The 18,994-nt window shown below is 46.8% G+C and overlaps 1 protein-coding gene across 3 annotated transcripts; it reads left to right on the top strand.

Annotated features, from left to right (window-relative positions):
• The first annotated feature begins 780 nt into the window (after positions 1-780).
• mfhas1 (multifunctional ROCO family signaling regulator 1) lies at positions 781-18,511 on the top strand. Of its 3 annotated transcripts, XM_069167361.1 has the most exons (3): positions 783-4,419; positions 16,183-16,424; positions 16,561-18,511. In XM_069167361.1, the coding sequence occupies exons 1-2, from the start codon at positions 1,470-1,472 to the stop codon at positions 16,311-16,313; spliced, it is 3,081 nt and encodes a 1,026-aa protein (XP_069023462.1). In that variant the 5' UTR covers positions 783-1,469; the 3' UTR covers positions 16,314-16,424; positions 16,561-18,511. The 3 variants fall into 3 exon arrangements, with proteins under 3 accessions (XP_069023453.1, XP_069023472.1, XP_069023462.1); XM_069167352.1 differs by lacking the exons at positions 16,183-16,424; positions 16,561-18,511 and adding an exon at positions 15,339-16,164 and having other exon boundaries at positions 781-4,419; XM_069167371.1 differs by lacking the exons at positions 16,183-16,424; positions 16,561-18,511 and adding an exon at positions 15,273-15,358 and having other exon boundaries at positions 782-4,419.
• The last annotated feature ends 483 nt before the right edge of the window (positions 18,512-18,994 follow it).

Below are 18,994 nucleotides of genomic sequence, written 5' to 3'. Positions count from 1 at the left end.
GTCCTTTTGTCCAGCTGGTGGCAGAGGCTGCACATAAAAGAAACAGACACCTCTTGCAAAACTTTATTTATAAAGCTCTTGCGATGCACATTTCACTTTCAACACGTGGTCTCCTCGGAAGAGACGTGTTGCTGCAAATCAAGCCAAGTTCAGAATGAGAATTTTTTTTTTTTTTTTTTTTTTTTTTTTCACAAAACAATAACATGGTTGGATGGATGGAATATTTGATGTGTTGTCTTTGGTCTATACGCAATTAAATATGGTTTTACATGATTTACAAATAATCACATTCTGGTTTTATTTTACATTTTTCCACACAAATAACACACAAATACAAGCTGATAATTCAAATAAAACCCAAATGAATTTTTTTTTTTTAACATAGTAAAAATGAAGGTTGAAGAAAAAATGTGTTAAGCATAAAAAAAATTAAAAATAATTCAGGAAAACAGAATAAACAGCGAGGATAATAAACAGTAAAAATAAACTTAAAAACCAAGACGGTAAAGATTCCTTCAAAATTAAAAGCCAGGTTAGAGACAGATCTTTAGTTTTCTTTAAAAAGTTTGAGAGTTTGATGTTCTGATATCTGCTGCTGCGTGAACTTTTACTTCAGATACTTGAAGTACTCATGTACTTTTACTGTTTTGAATGCTGTATTTTCACTGTTGTATTCGTGCTTTTACTTGAGTACTTGAATACCCCCCCGCCCCCGGCTGTGTGCAGAGACCATCACGTCCAGTAGGTGGAGACAGAGTCCTGCATCTGCGGTGGACGTTAGCAGGGAAATCAGCTTCAATATTCCACTAACAGTCACTTCCGCCTTTATGGATGACATCATGTCACAGTAAGCATCTTTGTTTTATGTTTCTGCATCCTCTGAATGTTTTGAGTTTATTGGTCATGTCGGCTCTGTGGATACATTTCTGTCAGAATCATGAGTGTCTGAACTGATTTGTGTTTTAACCGAGTGAGGACGACCACTTTCCCTCCTCCTCCTCCTCCCTGCTGCGTGGAGGACGGGAGGAGGAGGAGGAGGGCTCAGAGATCTGACGCAGTGTGGCTCGCCCGCCGCCTCACTTCCACTCCCCGCAGCCAGGAAGAGACGCGGCTACTCGGAAAGCGCTTGGGAAACGCGCGGATCTTACCGGGACAGAGAGAACACAGCGGGCGGCTCGTGGCGGCGATGAGGACGGCTGTGATGGTGAGCGGAGAGCCGCAGCTCCGGGCCTCGGGTTCGGGAGCAAAGCCGGAGCTGTAACCGGGGAGGTCTGTGTTCATTGTGTGCTGAGTGGCGCAGGAGAAAAGGATGCCTCCGCGGCCGCAGACACTCCTCCCGCTGCCGTCGAAAAGCTCGATTATTTCCCGACACGTAGTGGCTCTTCTCTCCTCCCTGCCGGAGGGGCGGCTGTTCAGGAGCGCGCAGGTTTCAGTGGGACTCTGTCCACCATGCTGCCCGCTCAGGATCCATGAAAACTCTCAATGAAAACAACAAGGAGGAGGAGGAGGAGGGGTCCGGCTGCAGCGCCATGGAGGACAAGGAGAACAATCTGAAAACGGCCAGGTTGTGGAGGGATGCCGCCCTCCGCTCCCGGAAGCTGCGGAGCAACCTGCGCCAGCTCACCCTCTGCTCCAAAAACAACCAGATCGTTCTGCCAGAGGACATAGCCGAGGTGGAGGCGCTCAACCTGGGCAACAACTCCCTCCAGGACCTGCCGGACGGACTGGGATCCACCCTCAACAACCTGCGCATCCTCATCCTCCGCAGGAACAAGTTCACTGCCGTGCCCCGGGTGGTGTTCGAGCTGGGGCAGCTAGTGGAGCTCGACTTGAGCCACAACTGCCTGAGAAGCCTGTCTGACGGTGTGGGTCAGCTGAGAGGTCTGAAGAAGCTGTGCATCAGTCACAACAAGATCCAGTATCTGCCGGCTCAGATCGGAGCGCTTCGGTCCCTGGAGGAACTCGACATCAGCTTCAACGACCTGCACGATTTACCCAGATCGTTCTCGGGCCTCGCCAGGCTGCGGACTCTGGATGCAGATCACAACAAGCTCAACCAGTTCCCCCCGGAGATCCTGGCCCTCGGCGAGCTGGAGGAGCTCGACTGCTCCGGGAACAAGTTCGAGGTTTTACCAGCAGACGTCATGAAGCTGCAGTCCATCAAAATCCTGTGGCTCAGCAGTCTTCACATGTCCGCCTTACCCGACACGTTCTGTCGCCTGCACAACCTGGAGAGCCTGATGCTGGACGGGAACAACCTCACGGTGCTGCCTCCTTCCTTTGGTCACCTGCAAAGACTCAAAATGCTCAATTTGTCCTCCAACCAGTTTGAGAACTTTCCCCAGGTTCTACTGAGCATCGCAGTATTAGAGGAGCTCTACCTGAGCAGGAATAAGCTGACGCATGTTCCTGAGGAGATAGGTGACCTGAGGCGGCTGGTGAACCTCTGGCTGGACAATAACAACATCACCTACCTGCCTGACTCCATCGTGGAGCTGGAGAAGTTGGAGGAGCTCGTTTTACAGGGTAACCAAATAGCCATTCTTCCAGATAATTTTGGGAAGCTGTCCAGAGTGAACATTTGGAAGGTGAAGGATAACCCTCTCATCCAGCCCCCGTACGAGGTGTGCATGAAGGGCATCCCTTACATCGCGGTCTACCAGAAGGAGCTCGCGCACTCGCAGCTTGCAGTGAAGCCGCGGCTGAAACTGGTCCTGATGGGGATGAAGAACGCCGGGAAAACCCGACTGAGGCAGAGCGTGGTGAGCACTCAGCAGGACGTCAAAGGAACCCAGGGACACAAAGGCATCGAGGTCACCAACTGGGTGGCGGACGCTGATCGCCATCTCACGTTTCTAGTCTACGATCTGTCAGGGAAGCAAAACTATGACCTCATCAAACCCTTTTTTCTCTCCCCCGGTGCTCTCTACGTCCTCGTCGTCAATCTCAGAGCATATTCACCCAGGAACTTTTATGCCCACGTCGGGTATTTCCTCCATCTGCTCTGCGCCAAAGTGCCCCACGCTGTCTTGCTCTTGGTGGGCACACACGCAGACCTGTGCGGAGAGGTGGAGGTGGAGGAGAAGACTCTGGACATTCACAGGCAGATCGGCCTGCAGGAGAAGAGGGACGTCCAGAGCCTGAGGAGCCTGGCTCTGCAGGTGGACCAGGCGCTGGAGCAGGGCTACAACGTCCGCACCTCCAGCCCCCACGTCCTCTTCTACGGCGTCTCCGACCGGAACCTGAGGCGCAGGAAGGCCCAGCTGCAGTACATGCTGAACCACCGGCTGCAGATCCTGTCGCCGGTCCTGAGCGTCAGCTGCACAGAGACCCAGAGGAACATCCAGAGGCTGAGGGAGAAGCTCATGTCCGTCGCGGACCACCGGGAGATCTTCCCCAACCTCCACCGTGTGCTGCCAAAGTCCTGGCAGATGCTGGAGGAGTTGCACTTTAAGCCCAAAGACCTGTGGCTCTCGTGGTGGGACTCAGCCCGTCTGGGCCTCCAGGCCGGGCTCACCGAGGACCGGCTGCAGAGCGCCTTATCCTACCTGCACGAGAGCGGGAAGCTGCTCTACTTCGAGGACAGCCTCAGCCTGAAGGAGTACGTTTTCCACAACCTTCCACGATTCATCGCAATTCTTAACGTCTTCTTCCAGAGGGACGAGTCCACGCTGCTGGACCGGCTCCTCTCTGAGGGCGAGAGGGGGGACAAGGGACGGGTGAGTCTGGTCATAGAGGACGAGAAGGGTGAGAAGCTCAGGGTCACCCATCTGCAGCACCACGTGGAGGGCTTCCTCCAGCACGGCCTCCTGCCCTCCAACGTCATCCGCCTGCTCCTCAGACCGCTCATCCAGACCCAGCAGGACCTCCACCTCATCATGGAGCTCCTGGAGAAGATGGGCGTCTGCTACTGCATCAACAAACCCCGCAGCAAGCCTCTGAACGGAGCCACCGTGTGGTACAAGTTCCCCAGCTACGTCAGCAGCGAGGAGGCCCGGGCGGAGGCCTCGGGCGGGGCGAACTCTCTGCCTCTGTGTCACTTCTTCTCCGTGGAGCAGCTGCACATCCAGTACAGCTTCCCCTTCCTGTTTCCTCCGGGGCTGTTCGCTCGATTCAGCGTGCAGATCAACGGCCACGTGGTCCAGCGGTCGGACGGCAGGCATCAGATCGTCGCCTACCGAGGGAAGGTCCCCGTGGTCATCAGTCACCGGCCCTCCAAGGGGCGGCTGCAGGCGGAGACCCTGTCCATCGCCAGCCAGGCCTCGCTGCCCAACATCTGGACCGCCTGGCAGGCCGTGACACCGCTGGTGGAGGAGCTGAACATGCTGCTGCAGGAGTGGCCCGGCCTGCACTACTCTGTGCACATTCTCTGTTCCAAGTGCCTCAACAGAGGGTCGTCCAACCCGCACGCCTTCCCGGGTAAGTCCTCTTTCTCATCCCTCTCAGGCAGCCCGCCCTTCACGCAGGTTTTCTTTGTGCACGTCAGTCATGCGACCTGCAGATCAGCAGCAGTGGCGCAGGAATTATTCACATCCTTTTGTTACTGTGTTAAGTAGGCTGCACTGGAAATATGACGTTATAACCAAAAGTAGCGATGGTGAGAGAACTCTTTTCAGAAACCTGAAATAGCCTGATGGACACGGCCGCACTTAGCTCCTGAGGGGCCCCAGGGCAAAGACGGGCCCCCCTCAGCCCCCCCCACTCCTCCCGGTTTAATTATTTCAGCTGACATAAGCTTAAGTCCATATCGTTGTTCTCAAATGTGACCCGAGCTGTTTGTTCGAATGCAGATCAGAGAGAGTTTAGTAACCTCTGACCTCAAGCAGCAGAGTGAATAAACCAACCTGTTTCCAAATCACTTCATCCGACAGTTAAAAGGATCCATTCGGTCTGTTTTGAATGTAAAACATGCGAGTTATTGGAAGAAGAACAGTGAACTTATGAGAGCAAAGAAAGTAGTTTTTCCTGCCGTCTGAAGTGTCCTGACTTTAAAAATGGAACAACTTGTGACTGCTTCTTTCGTCTTCAGTTCCAGTTATTTCCTCCGGTCACATGTGCGACGCCGTTTTCATTCCCACCGGGGGAACTTTTTTTTTTTTTTTTCTTTCTTTCTTACCGTCCTGATTTGGTCATTTTTGGGGTTTATGTTTGTGCTTCTGTAAGTTTTATGTTTATTGTTGTTGTTTCCGTCTTTGTCCTGCAGCCTGCAAAACGCAGTTGAACAGCTTGGTGTATTTTAGTCGTAGTGATTTGACAGACGGCATGTCGGCAAGAGGAAAATGTATTTCTTCTCCTCCTTTAAAGGCTGATGTTGTGATGTGATGAATATCGATCGATCCGATTTGATCGGCTGTGATCCGCTCCGGCGGTCGCGTCTCAGACGGACGTGGTGGAAAAATAACCTTTAAAGTGAAAAGGATGCAATTTTTTTTTTTTTTGGGACTCGCTGTGGTCAAACTTCACCGTAAAAACACATCCCACCTGTGTCCCTGACGTAAGACTGAAACGTCACATGAACGCGTGAAAAGGAAGGAATGAGTGTTTTCGAGGCCTCTGTTTTTTTTTGTTGGACTCGGGCTCATGCTAGTACAAAGCCAATATGTGTAAGCCCCCAGTCCTGCGTGTTCTTTTAATGAGGCAATAGGAGAAGATGTCAGGCTTCAAGATATTTACTTAACAGCAGCAGAATAATCAGTGTTGCAGAGCTCTGGGTCCAGACTATGCTTCCCTGACAACAACAAAGTATGTGTCAGTTCACGAAGTCTGAACTCCTGACTCTCCCTGACCCAGTCTTCTTATAGTACAGGAACCAAAAAGTCATGTATGGTGATGTGCCCTTTGTTGATTGGTCGAGGTGGGCCGTCTTGCCTTGTGGGGACGTGTTGCTCAGGTCAGTAACTTATTCCTGTTTTATGACTCGGAAGAAATAAGAAAGACAGAAGGTGAAACTAATGGTCGTGCCATCAACCGTTACAGCCTGTGGCCTTGTTATTATGCACAGCAGCATGCTGACCCCAACAGGATCGCTGATCTCAGCAGTATCGCTGACTTCTACAGAAACAGCCTGTTGCATCCGCCTGAGGATTAATAGTTGATTAATACGAGATTGTATACAAGGAATATAATATGGCATACATATATAGTATTATTGTAAGCAAAGACTAGCGTAGGATAACAGGTCGGAGTAACCTGCAGCGGACGAAACAGGACCGAACATGTTGGAAATAGTTTATGTGTGATGTCAGTGTGATCGCATCAGCTGCCTTTTAATGAGTGGTTTTAACGGCTGCAGTTCGATAAGAGAAGTTCCCTCCCGCGGGGCCAGTCTGCTCAGTTTTGTCCTGCAGCTCAGCTTTTCATTGTGTTTCCAAAATGTCGTACTTGTGCACTAACACTCTCTGTTTTGAGTGCATAAGTACGTTCACACTGTCCACAAATACCAGGACGATGCACTCAAAACGGTCCAAAAAAATAATTAAAAAAAAGAAGTGTGAAACGCTGGGACACTTTCCATCCTAAACGGGCGGATGTAGAGGAAGGGGCGGGGCCACCGACGTAAAGGATTTTCAAATTAACGCGTCGGAGGAAACCTTTCCTGAACGCCGCAAAAAAAAAAAAAAAATATATATATTTTTCAGTACTTTTTCTGGACAGAAGAGTGTTTATTGCGAGAGCGCACGAAAACATGTTCATTTCTGAATAAAATGATTAAAGCTCCGGATATTTTGGCAGGTGTCATCCTGAGACCTTGCAGGGGTGTTTTTAGAGGGTTAACAACTGTGTCTGCCGTTGGAAAAATGTTTCCTGCTCTCAGTTTCATCCGGCCTTTTATGGTGGTGATATTTTTGGCCACGGCGTGTCGTATGCACTTCGGACTCTGCAGACTCCAACAGACAGAAAAAAAAAGTTTGTCCTCTGTGGAAAGTGGGACTGTTAAAGAGTTTCAGGAAAACGCCGCTTCTTCCTCCTGCAGGCTTCACGTGTGAGTCTGCAGCACGGAAGTAGGTCGTCTGGCGACATCTCGTTACTCGATTGATTAGTCCCTCGATTGACTTCACTTTTAATAACGGATTCATTTGCATTCATTCATCATGCATTTGTTTTTTTTAATTAAACATTTGCTGAAAGCAGCTTTTCACAATGTTGGTTTTTAGTCTGCATGTCCACACTCACACGGGATTTAAAAGGACGAAACCTAAGGTTTTTTTTAGGGTTTTTTTTATGCGAACATAAAAAACAGGTTTTAAGCTGCAAGCAAAAAAACTGTTTGTCAGTAAGAATAAATAAACGGAAGCGGGGTCGAGGGGCCGCCGGGTCGGTAATCCAGCCTCGAGCGGTGGACCGGAGGTAAATACCTTCCTTCAGCCTCGCAGGGTATCGAGTTGGCCCAGAAATAGAAGAGAGTCGACCCCAACTTCAAGGCTCAGACTCATCACATATCTCACCCTCGGTTCCATCCCCGCCATCTCCACATCTCTAAATTTCCCCACTGTGGGATTAATAAAGTCTAATCTAATCTACTGTTTTTATTATTATTATTATTATTATTATTATTATTACTTCTATCAGCGGTACTTCATTAACTCATGACTCTGAGCGTGCAGCGTCTTTTGCGTCTGTCTTCAGGTACATCGTGTTTTTTTTTTTTTTTCCGAGAGCCGCTATTGGCTGTAGCGGGCTGCAGATGCGGCGATCGGTGGATTTGACGCGATCTGATTGGAAACCCGACGATACTACGTCCCGCCCACGGATAGCTGTAAACTGACTGCACCACAGGCCTGTCAATCAAACAGACAAGCCCACAAAGACACAGCTTTTTCAAACTTGTTTACTGCTAAGAAGGAGCGACTTTAGCTAACAACTCCGAGACAACTCGCGGCGAAATTTTATTGACTTTTATATGCAATCTGTGGTCGTAACTCAAAACCTTCTGTAAATTCACGTGGCGTGACGCGTTTGTTTAGAGAAATCGTGGAGGCCGTGGAAGTTTATTTTCGTTGCATGTTAAGCTGATGTGTTGTGATGTTTTTTTTTTTTTTTAGTTACGCAGTGTTTTTCCTCGCAACTGAGATAAAAGGCCGCGTCTGAGGAACACGCGGATCCTCCGCCTTAACATTTCCACGCACTGCGTTTACCCGCCTGTTGCCTCGCTGGACGTATCTGCAGACGCCGTCGGTTCGGCCGGGAGGACACGTGTTGCCGCTCCGGTCGCGGCACTTTCACTCTTGCTGCGAGTCTCAGTGTGACACAGCCGGCTGCTCTTAAACCAGTTAAAGGATCTGCCGGGATTAAAGCCCAGTTACAGATTCAATAGATGAACAGCGAGGCCGGTCAGACGCAGCAGAGCTTATGTAAATCTCACTGCTACGGCGCTGCAGATGCGGCATCGGCCGGGAGGCGGGGCCTACCTGTCCTCCGGTGTTGGCTCCTCCCACGCTTCACTTGGCACCTGTTTACTCGAGGCCCCGGGTTGTTTTTTAGCTGCGGGCTTCGTTTCTGTGTTTGTGGTGGACCTCAGCCAGGTATCAGTGTGAACAGTGTCGGGACTGGAAGCAGTTTCTCTCGGCAGACTTTTATCAAACATAAATCAAACATCCAGTCAGTCGATGTGACGACTGAGGGAGGTTCTGGTGCGCAGCCAAGAGCCTGCTGGAAACACATTTTGAGTCCGCTCTGATTCACTGGATCTGTTTCTCAAGAGTTATTCTGTGAAGCTTTTAGTCAGCAAACTGAGAGCAAACCGTCGGGACGATTGACGGGACAATGTAATGACACCATAACGACTCATGGAAAACATTCACTGACTTTATATTTCAGGAGAGACGTTGATGCCTTTTGAATGGGAGTCTGTTGGTGCCAGAGTTTTTTTTTTTTTTTTTTTTTTTTGAGCCAGAGGTTTATTTGGAGCCCCTAGTGGCCCCTCAGTGGTATTACACTTTAAGGCTTCACTTCAGATCCGGAGACTACAAATAATTTTATACACAGTCTATGGAGTTCTTCCCAACCTCAGGTCAAACTTGGGTTCAGGTGCTCAGTGTGGGAACTAATCAGTTTTATTAAAACTGTTTCATTTGTTTATCAAATTTTTTTTTGAAATTTTTTTATTCACTGCCATAAACATTTAGTCATTTCCAAATGTCAGTTTTAGTTTTCATCTTGGAGAAAAGCTCCTCAACAAATATTTTTCATTAACAAAATGAGCACAGCAGGACGGAAGTGAAATGATGTTTTTCCTTTTAAATAAGAACCTCATGATCTATCATCACGTGTCTTGAGTTTTCACACAACCTGCTGCCAGATCGTCAGCAGAAACATCTGGAAGAGTTCGGACAGGCTTTCATCTTCAGCCGAACATCTCTCATTGATTTCTCTGCCGCTGACATCATCATCATCACTGTCTGAGTCGTTCCTCCGAAGAACAACGACTCACAGCAGAGTGAGTTTGTTAGATGGACGCCAGAAGGTTCTTTTGTCGAGCTATCGATCAATACGTCAGTTTTCAGGGTCGGTACTGATCCGTGTTCAGTTCCAGAGCAGAACTGTCATGTTGTGGCCTGTTGGAACACAACGGATCGGACTGATCGGTTGGTCTCGGGGGAGGCGGAGCTCCCCGGACCTGAGTCAGGTTAACGTATTTATCTAAGTGAAGTGTGCTGGTGAGTAATCTGGCAGGGAGGATCCTGTTACATCACCCTGCGGTAATCCTACTGTATTATCTCAGACATGTGACGGGGAGGAGGAGGAAGAGGAGGAGGACGAGGGGGAGGTCAGCTGACTGGAACGTGTGATAACCTGAGGACCTCCGTCCTCCACCTCGGACCTCCCAAATTGGACGTCCCTGCGACTTCAAACGTCTGACACCAACTCTGAGGTTTCTCTGCTCGGGTCTCAGTCTGCTAGAAGGATCTCAGCATAAAGTCTCCTTTCCAAACAAAACTCACTTTATTGACAAAAATAACTCGTCATTTACAATCAGCAAAACGAACACTCAAAACAAACTGCTGCTCGATAACTAGAGGATGGATGGATTGATGATGATGATGATGATGGATAATGGATGGATGGATGGATGTATAGATGATGGATGAATCATTGAAACAATACTCCATTCGTGTTTCTAATCTATAAATATATGAGCCCTCTGAATGATCATTTTGATTGATTAATACTTTTACTTTTGAAGTACTCCTTAAAGTACTTTTTTCTGACAGTACTAGTGTACTTTAACTCGGTGAAAGACTCCGACCTGTAGTGGAAAAATATTGTTGTACCGTTACATTCCCGCTCGTCTTCACACGTGGACGATGACGTTTCTGTCACGTGAAGTTATTTTTTTACAGGCAGCAGGACTTTCTCCTGCACGTTGTTGTCTGTCCTGCTGCTCGCTCAGCTGTAACCTCCTCCTCCTCCTCCTCCTGCTCCTCCTCCTCCTTCTCCTCCTCCTGTCTGCTCGCTGCAGTTGTCCTCTTGAGGATCAGGCCTCCGTGTCGCTGCAGCTGCTGATCACTTTCTTCAGGCCTCGCTCTGCTCCATTTCACTGATCCTGGATTTCATCGGATCTCTCGGTCTGATGGACTCACAGAGGAGCTCTGCAGAAACTGCTGTGAGCTCAGACATCAGAAAGAAACTCAAGAATGTTAGTCTCATTGACTGTATATAAAAGTGGTCTGAGAAATGAAGCAGATGCAGAAGTGCCTTAAACTGCAATACCACCGCCGTGCTTGTCCAAATATGGTCACTTCCTGCTCCAAACCGCTTCGAACTAGCAGGATGGCGACGGACAAAACCCCGAACTGGAGGCTTCATCACGGGCGTTCACAAACCGACGGGTGACGTCACTGCTGGTTGCTGCTTGGTTCGTCCTCTGGCATTGATCAATCAATAATCCAGATTAATCGATGAAGAGATTTAGAGCCGATCTGATCTGATCAGGGAGGTTTTAATGGATTGTATCAGCTCCGACTCAGAATCAGAGATTATCGATATCTGATGAGGACGTCCCTGATCGATACTCATGTTCTCTGGCCGTCAGGGAGCTACTGAGCACGTGCAGACACACACACACACACACACACACACACACACACACACACACACACACACACACACACACACACACACACACACACACGATGAAAGAGGCACGAAATGGAGTCTGCAGACTGAGTGTCTTTTCCAGTGGCCTGTGTGTGTGTGTGTGTGTGTGTGTGTGTGTGTGTGTGTGTGTGTGTGTGTGTGTGTGTGTGTGTGTGTTAATCCTCAGGCTGATCCGATGGCCTCTGTCAGTGCCACAGCAGCTGCTCGTGTCCTTGGTCATGCTCATTCATCCTCTCTGCCGACAGCGTCTCCGCACACGTCGACCCGGGGGACGTGTCCAGAACGTCCCGGTTCTTTGGCTCCACGTCTGCTCCGGTTCCCCACCTGGAAGACGTGGAGCTGGGGACCGTATTGCGAATGACAGGCTCTATTCGTAAATACCAAATTGATTGATTCATTTAATTAAATAAAATACGTTGTTTTAGTAAATGAGGGGTTAGATTAAAAAATGAGTTATTTCAGTGAATGACCGGTTATATTAGTAAATAACAAATTATTTGAGTAAATAAGTGATTTTAGTAGATGTGGGGTTAGATTAGTAAACAACAGGTTATATTAGTAAATAACAAAATATTTGAGCAAATAAGTTAATTGAGTAAATGACAGGTTAGACTAGTAAATAACAAACTATTTTAGTAAACAAATTATTTTAGTTAATTGCTATTTTAGTGAAATGGGAGGGTTTTTTCCAATTTTAATACATAAATGAAGGGCCACAATTAATGACTTCACTACTCCTTTTGTCCACAGCACACAGATATTCATTTCACTGCGATACGAAATAGAGAAAAGCCCAAAAATCTGAGACATTTGAAAAGACTGGAACCTTGAAAATGTTGGTAACGTTGCTTAAAACTTTTCTGATGAAAACTTCCTGTTTTGGCGTAATCCAGAGAAACTGCATTATTGTATCCTGCTGGCGGTCTGAGGCCTGCAGATCCTCCTCAAACTGTTTGGAGGCTCACAACGGAGCAGGAAGTCAAATCGGATGTCTGAGCAGTTTGTGAATGGAACAGACCCTGAAAGCTCAGCAAGACTTCGCCGTTGATTTTTGCAAACATCCAACATCTCAGTGGGAGTTTCCTGGAGACAGGAAAACCTCTCCTGCTCCCACACAAGTGGCTGTTGCCTTTTATGGCTGAAAGGCTGACGAGAGGAGGAGGAGGAGGGGGGGGGGAAGGAGGTGAGCAGAGCGGGAAATGATTCCTCTACCTGCTGATGGGATATTGAGATCTGTACATTCCTGAAATCAGGTCTTTGTGGGTCATTGTGTGACTCCTCTGGAGGCGGAGGGAGGAGGGAGGAGGGAGGAGGAGTCGACCTAATTCAGGACAGGCAGCCGGATGTCTGAGCTGCTTTCAGTGATGAAACGCACATCTGATTTCCAGCAGAGGAAAAGTCTTCACATCTGTTCGTGCAGTGAAAGCAGCATCACCACAGTTTTATTTGCAAATAACAAGTTATGTTAGTAAATAAGTTCTATTAGTAGATGACGGGTTAGAATCGTAAATAAAAGCAGCATCACCATAGTTGTATGAGTAAGTCACGAGTTATATTGGTAAATAACAAGTAACTTTTATCACTAAATAACAGTTTATATGAGTAAATAGCAAGTTGTGTTAGTAAATATTAGTTTATGAGTAAATAAGAAAGTTATGTCACTAAATAACAAGTTGTATTTGTAAAGAACAGTTTATATTAGTAAATAACAAGTAAGTTAAATCACTAAATAACAACTTGTATTAGTAAATAAAAGTTTGAATCACTAAATAACAAGTTATATTTGTAAATAACAGTTTATACTAGTAAATATCAGATTATAACAGTAAATAAAAGCAGCGTCACACCAGTTTTATGCGTGTTATTTTAGTAAATGAAAGGTTATTTTAGTAAATAAAATATATTAATAAATAAGTTATATTTGTAAATAACAGGTTACATTAGTACATAAAAGCAGCATCACCACAGTTTAAAAGTGCTGCGTTCAAAGACTTGTCAGAAAAGTGCGAATGACGGTAAACGTTGTCCGTCACTGTTGGAACTTCACTCCAGTTCTCCGCGCTTTAGCCTCACGAGCAGCAGCAGGGAGTTCAGGACCGTTTCGGCTGCGAGTTTGTTTTTCCGCAGTCTCGGTGGAAGGTTGTTGAGGGAGAAGAGCTGCAGACAACGCTCAGGGCTGAAAAACCGCCGCAGTGTTCATCAACCAGTCTTCAACAGCTCCAGACACTCGGGGAGAACAGTAGCGATCGATAAGGGCTAATGGTTTAAGTGGTTCTGGCGGACCGAGCAGCTCTTTCTGCCTCAGCCAGCAGCTCCACCTGAGTGCAGGCGGAGGTTCTGAACATGACGCCGGGTGATGATCGGACTTTATTGATTCCTCTTGTAAAGTCTTTTAGCGGAGAGCCGCCGCCCTCCTCGTGCACGTTGAAACACTTTCATCCCCTTTCAATCGCATTCCTTTGAACAAGATGTTTGTTTTAACAAACCCCCCCCCCCCCCCCCCCTCATCGGTTGTTGTAATGCGGTGACAGGTGGTCATCATGACGTGTGTGTCAGAGCAGGGAACAGATGACGGCTCAGGTCCGCTGCGATATCTGAACCAGTTAATCTGGGGAAGCACTGGGCCCAGAAAAGCCTGATTACATAAACTGGACGTGACCCAGAAGAATTACTTTGAAAATCCTGCATTGATCAGATCAGATCAGATCAGAAGATGGCAGGTCACCAGCTGCTGCAGCCCGATCGCATGCAGGCGTCTGATTTCTGGGACCTGTGTGAGTCGTTGAACGGGACCCTGCAGGGTGGGGGTGGGGGGTGGAGCAGACTCGGTGGATGGGACTCCAGATGTCAGTCATGGAGTGTGTGAGGTTGTCATCTTTTAAAAGTGTGTGCCTGGCTGCAGGATGAGGTTTTAGGTCTGATAAGCCCAGAAAAACACGTTATTAACATGCGAGTGTCTTCAGTGACTGAAACACACTGTGAAGATCAGCAGCGATCAATGGCGGTGTTACGTCATGCTCTGAGGCCACACCCGCAGACTGTAGATAAAAATGTTCGGTCTGTAAAGTGAAGCCGTGCAATACCACCGAGGGGCCACTAGGTGCTGGCTCCAACAACAACAAAAAAAACTCTGGCTCATTCAAAAAGCATCAACTTCTCTCCTGAAATACAAAGTCAGCAAATGTTTTCCACGAGTCATCGTGGTATCATTAGATAAACTCCCTCCTGCAAATAACTCTAGCGTTAGTTAAATATTAGGACTCAAACACAGCTATGTTTGGAGGTGGGGCTGTTTGATTGATGGGCCTGGAGTGCAGGGAGGTTTTCGGTATAGGTGGGCGGGGTATAGTGTTCTCGTCCCCAGCTCGTCCAAATATGGTCATTCCTGGCTCCAAAAAACCCAAGGTGTTGACACCTGGTTGGAGGAGGAAAACAACAAAGAGGCTGTAATTCTATTTGTAGACTGGTTTTGAACTCTGTTTTAGACTAGTTTTAGACCGACTTTGGACTTGATTTAAACTGGTTTTGGACTTGATTTAAACTGATTTTGGACTTGATTTAAACTGGTTTTGGACTAGTATTGGACTTGGTTTTGGACTTGATTTAAACTGGTTTTGGACTTGATTTAAACTGGTTTCAGATGTGGTTTTGGGCTCGCTTTGAACCCTGTTTTGAACTTCTTTTAGACAGACTTTGGACTAGTTTTAAACTGGTTTTAGACCGGTTCAGGGCTGCTTTTGGACTGGGTTATTGGACAATGGATGGATGGAAGTTCTGATTGTAGTTCTGCACTTTGAGATGCGGCTGGCAGAACTTTACTTCAATGTAGGGTTGCTGCCTGTCGGTGGAGGAAACACCCCGACAGTCTCAGCTGTACGACTGCAAAGAAAACGGTGAAGAAGAAGATGAAGACACATGGATGGAAGCAGTGCAACAGGATTTAAATTAGTGGTAAAGTTTTGTTGATACGCTGATTGAGCTTTGAGGATCTTTGAGCGCTCGACTGGCGTTAAGCTGCTTTAAACCTTGTTATCTGACCGATGATGGAGAAAATAGGCCAGTTGTTGTTGTTGTTGTGTTGATCCACAGATGGCAGCTGGTTTACTCAGGAACTGTGTGTGTGTGTGTGTGTGTGTGTGTGTGTGCGTGTGTGTGTGTGTGTGTGTGTGTGTTAGTGTTAGTGTGTGTCCTTTATTTTAATCTTTTATTTATATCCACACTGGAAACGTGAATTTTCCAAGGACATAACAACAGAGACAGGAACATCGGGATATCTGTACCCAGAGTCCAGTCACCCAAGCAGCTTCATCATGAACCTTATTGTTGTTTTATTCAGAACAAAGAAAAAAAAAAAAAGATCCGTTTGTACATTTACTGTGTGTCTGTTTGTGGAAACATGTTGTCCGTGTGTCTCTGAGCTGTTTTTAAAACTGTGGCATGTTTTAGAGAGATTATCATCACAGGAATAATCTTTTCATTTACACAAACAAAAATCATCCTAACCACTTAAGTACTGATCAGGTGATTTTTAGGAGCGTAGGTAAAATTATGTTTGACTTTCGCCCAAATTAAATCATTCTTATATGACAATAACCTCTTCGCACAATAAAACTTCTGAAAAAAAGTCCCACAGCTCTGAACTGAGAATTAACCTGCAGTGGATCCTGTCAGACAGAGTTCAGGGTAAAGAAATGACCTATATTTAAACTGCAGTGGATCCGGTCAGACAGAGTTCAGGGTGAAGAAGTGAACTTTAATTAATCTGCAGCGAATCCTGTCAGAAAGAGTTCAGGGTAAAGAAAGAAACACCATTAAGCCAGCACTGACCTGAGATCCTGATTTTCAGCAGCGGGACTGGGCGCCCCCTGCTGGGCCTCAGTCGCATCACTCACGGTGAAATTACTGCCACCTGGAAGTCTGCAGCCTTTTCAAATGACTTTTTACTTTAAAGAAACAAAATGAACCAGTGTGATCAAATATCGCGTGTGTTCACGTGTGTATGTGTGTGTGTGTGTGTGTGTGTGTGTGTGTGTGTGTGTGTGTGTGTGTGTATATGTGACGTGTGTGTCGTGTCGTTCTCTGCAGGCGAGCTGCTGAGTCAGCCGCGTCCCGAAGGTCTGACCGAGATCATCTGTCCGAAGAACGGGTCGGAGCGGGTCGACGTGGCCCTGGTCTTCCCCCCGACCCCCACCGCGCTCAGCCCCTGTCTCAAGTGACTTCTGACACTGCCCCCTCCCCCTTCCCTCCTCCCCCACCCACCCACCCACCACCACTACCACCACCTGAGTCTGCTGGATCGCTGCTTCGCCCGCTCATCTTCCTCACACGTAAGTAGGAATCCTGGACTCTGGTTTCTCAGGTTCTGATCCAGTTTCCTACAAAACTCGGCAGCACATTTCGGTTTCAAAGTTCCAGCTGACGTCTCACCCGCCGCCGATTCTTCGTGTGTCCTTTGTGTTGCAGCTCCTCGGGCCTCTGGTGTCCCATCACGTCGGCGCCGACGAGCACAAACCCCCCCACCCCACCCCGCCCCCCTCAGTGCGTAGCATCCGCGCGGCCGTCGACGGTGCTTCGCGGCTTCCCGTTTGAGCCGCTGCTGCCACCGTGTCCTGCTTTCCAGGCCGAAGTGTAGCTGCAGCTGTGGGACCTAAAAACGGAGTGTGTTTCCTGCTCTTCAGAGACGAACTCCTTCCGAGGAAGTCCTGAATCAAGACGTCCACGTTTTAGAGGCACAGAGGACTCGGACCCGGGGACAACAACAACAACAATAAAAACTCTGCAAGGATCTTGTAACAGCGGGAGTGTGTGGGACGGGCAGCGTCTCCTCCGTGTGAGCGTCCCGTGCAGACCACAAGACTTCAGCCGCGCCGGTCTGTGACGTCCCTCCCTGTCGGTCGGCCATTATTATCAGCGGTTATGAAGCAGCAAGTGCAGATGTGTGTTTTTGTGTGTTTTTTTTAAATACGAATGTACACCAAGAACAACGGGTGAGAATTAGAAACACAAAGTCAAATCTAATCCGGTCTAAGAATCCATTTTTGTTGGTTCATTCATATTTTTATTCGCTTTTGGTTGTGTTTTGTCGACAGTTTACTCACAAAAAAGGAACAAAGAAAAGGCGTGGACGGGCAGGTTTTTTTTTTTATCCTGTGCGATTATACATACAGTATATGGCATGTATGGAACACTAGAGGGCTTTTAATTTGAAAGGATATGAGAAGTTGCATCTTTCAGCCATTCAGCGAAGTAACATCGTCATCACCGAGTCACTTCTGTCGATTCTTTGGATCAATATCAAACTGTCGCGCCCTGACCACGCCCACTTTCATCTGAGATGATTTGTGGGACGTATTTTTGGCCGCTCCCACAAACACGAATGTTCGTCAGTGAGCGAGAAATCAAAGCGACACCATCGGTTGGACAAACGCAGCTCCTCAAATTAAAAGCTCTTCTTTCAAATTAAAAACTTGTTTCGATTTTATAAGCCCTCGTTTTAAATTAGAAGCCCTTTGGTGCTTCATACACGGTCCAGCAGTTCTTGTTCACTTCCTGTTCTCCATTATTTTTCATCCGAAGTTCTTCACTTCCTGTTTGGAGGCGGCAGTGAGGGTTGGTTTGTGGTATTTATTCATGCGAGTTTTCCTTCCTGTTTTTTTTCCCCGTAAGAGAAGATATTTCATTTCCTGTTGTTGATCAGAACTGACACACATGACCGCAACCAGCTGACATGCAAAAATACAATCACTTATTCTAAATAGAATGAATACATATTCTTAATCGGTCAGACTAAAGAGGAGCGCTGAGTTTACACTTTTTTTTTTTTTTTTTTTTTGTCTTTATCGGTTCCTTCTGTCAATCGACTTATCAATGAATTACAGATCCGTCATCTGACATCATCGTTTGAACATGGCGTCCGGAAGCCTTGTGGTCTGCACTCGCTCTGCACGGAGTCCGGAGAGTGTCGGGACACTGCTTCGGGTCGGGATCTGAAAAAAAAAACACACTCCGCTTTGGGACGGAACTCGACAGCGGAGATGAAAATGTAAAGTTTTGATGCCAAGGATGTTGAGTTCATGTGTACAGATGTTTCACTGCCTCCTCTGATCAAAGAAACGAAGACTGAGCAGACGCGTTGTGTAAAAAAAGAAACAACACGCACGAGCATTTGTTTCACCTCACGTCGAACTCTTTCCGGTTTTTTTTCCACTGAAGTGTGTCGTTTTTTTCTGTCTGATGTAAATAATATCTTTATTTTTGTATGTTGACACTCGAGCTTTGACTTTATTTACAGTTGCAATGTTGTGCATGACTCACGGCGAGAGTGCACACGGGGGTTTTATATGCAACTGGTTTCAACATTTCACAGGACGAACGTGACAAAACCAAATAAAACGGAGAGCTGGCTTCAGAACCACGACGGCTGTGGCGGTGATTTCATTACGGTTACTCTCACTTACAGGCACGGTACTTTTAAAAAATGAACGTGGTTTTAGCTCACGTATTTTCCACTGTTTCAGGTTTTAATAAAGTAAAATGAAATGAAGAAAGGTGACTAGTTGATTAGACATTGAATTTTTTTGTAATGATCAGAGTCAAACAAAGTTGAATTTAATTACCTCTAATGAAATCTCTTTTGTGCTGATCAGCCAAAATCCAGCCACATGATTTTATTCTCAGCAATTTGTGAGCTTCATTTACTCGTTCTCAGGACGTTTTCAGGACAAAACTTCCATTTTTTTTTTTTTTTTTTTTTTTACTAACTTCTTTAAACAACAAACAGATCAAAATATGTTTTCTTAAACAAATTTTTTTTTTTCTAATTTTGATTTACTTGTTTTAGTTTATTTTATCCGTTTTAGATTATTTTAAGATTGTTAATTTAAATTTTTTAAATTTT

The sequence above is a fragment of the Embiotoca jacksoni genome, unplaced genomic scaffold, assembly GCF_022577435.1.
Source record: "Embiotoca jacksoni isolate LCO1_2020_lvr unplaced genomic scaffold, fEmbJac1.0.p SCAF_10, whole genome shotgun sequence".
In the NCBI taxonomy this organism is placed as follows: Eukaryota; Metazoa; Chordata; class Actinopteri; family Embiotocidae; genus Embiotoca; species Embiotoca jacksoni.
Note: the sequence above shows the minus strand (reverse complement) of the source record. Positions and strands in the feature narration are given on the sequence as shown.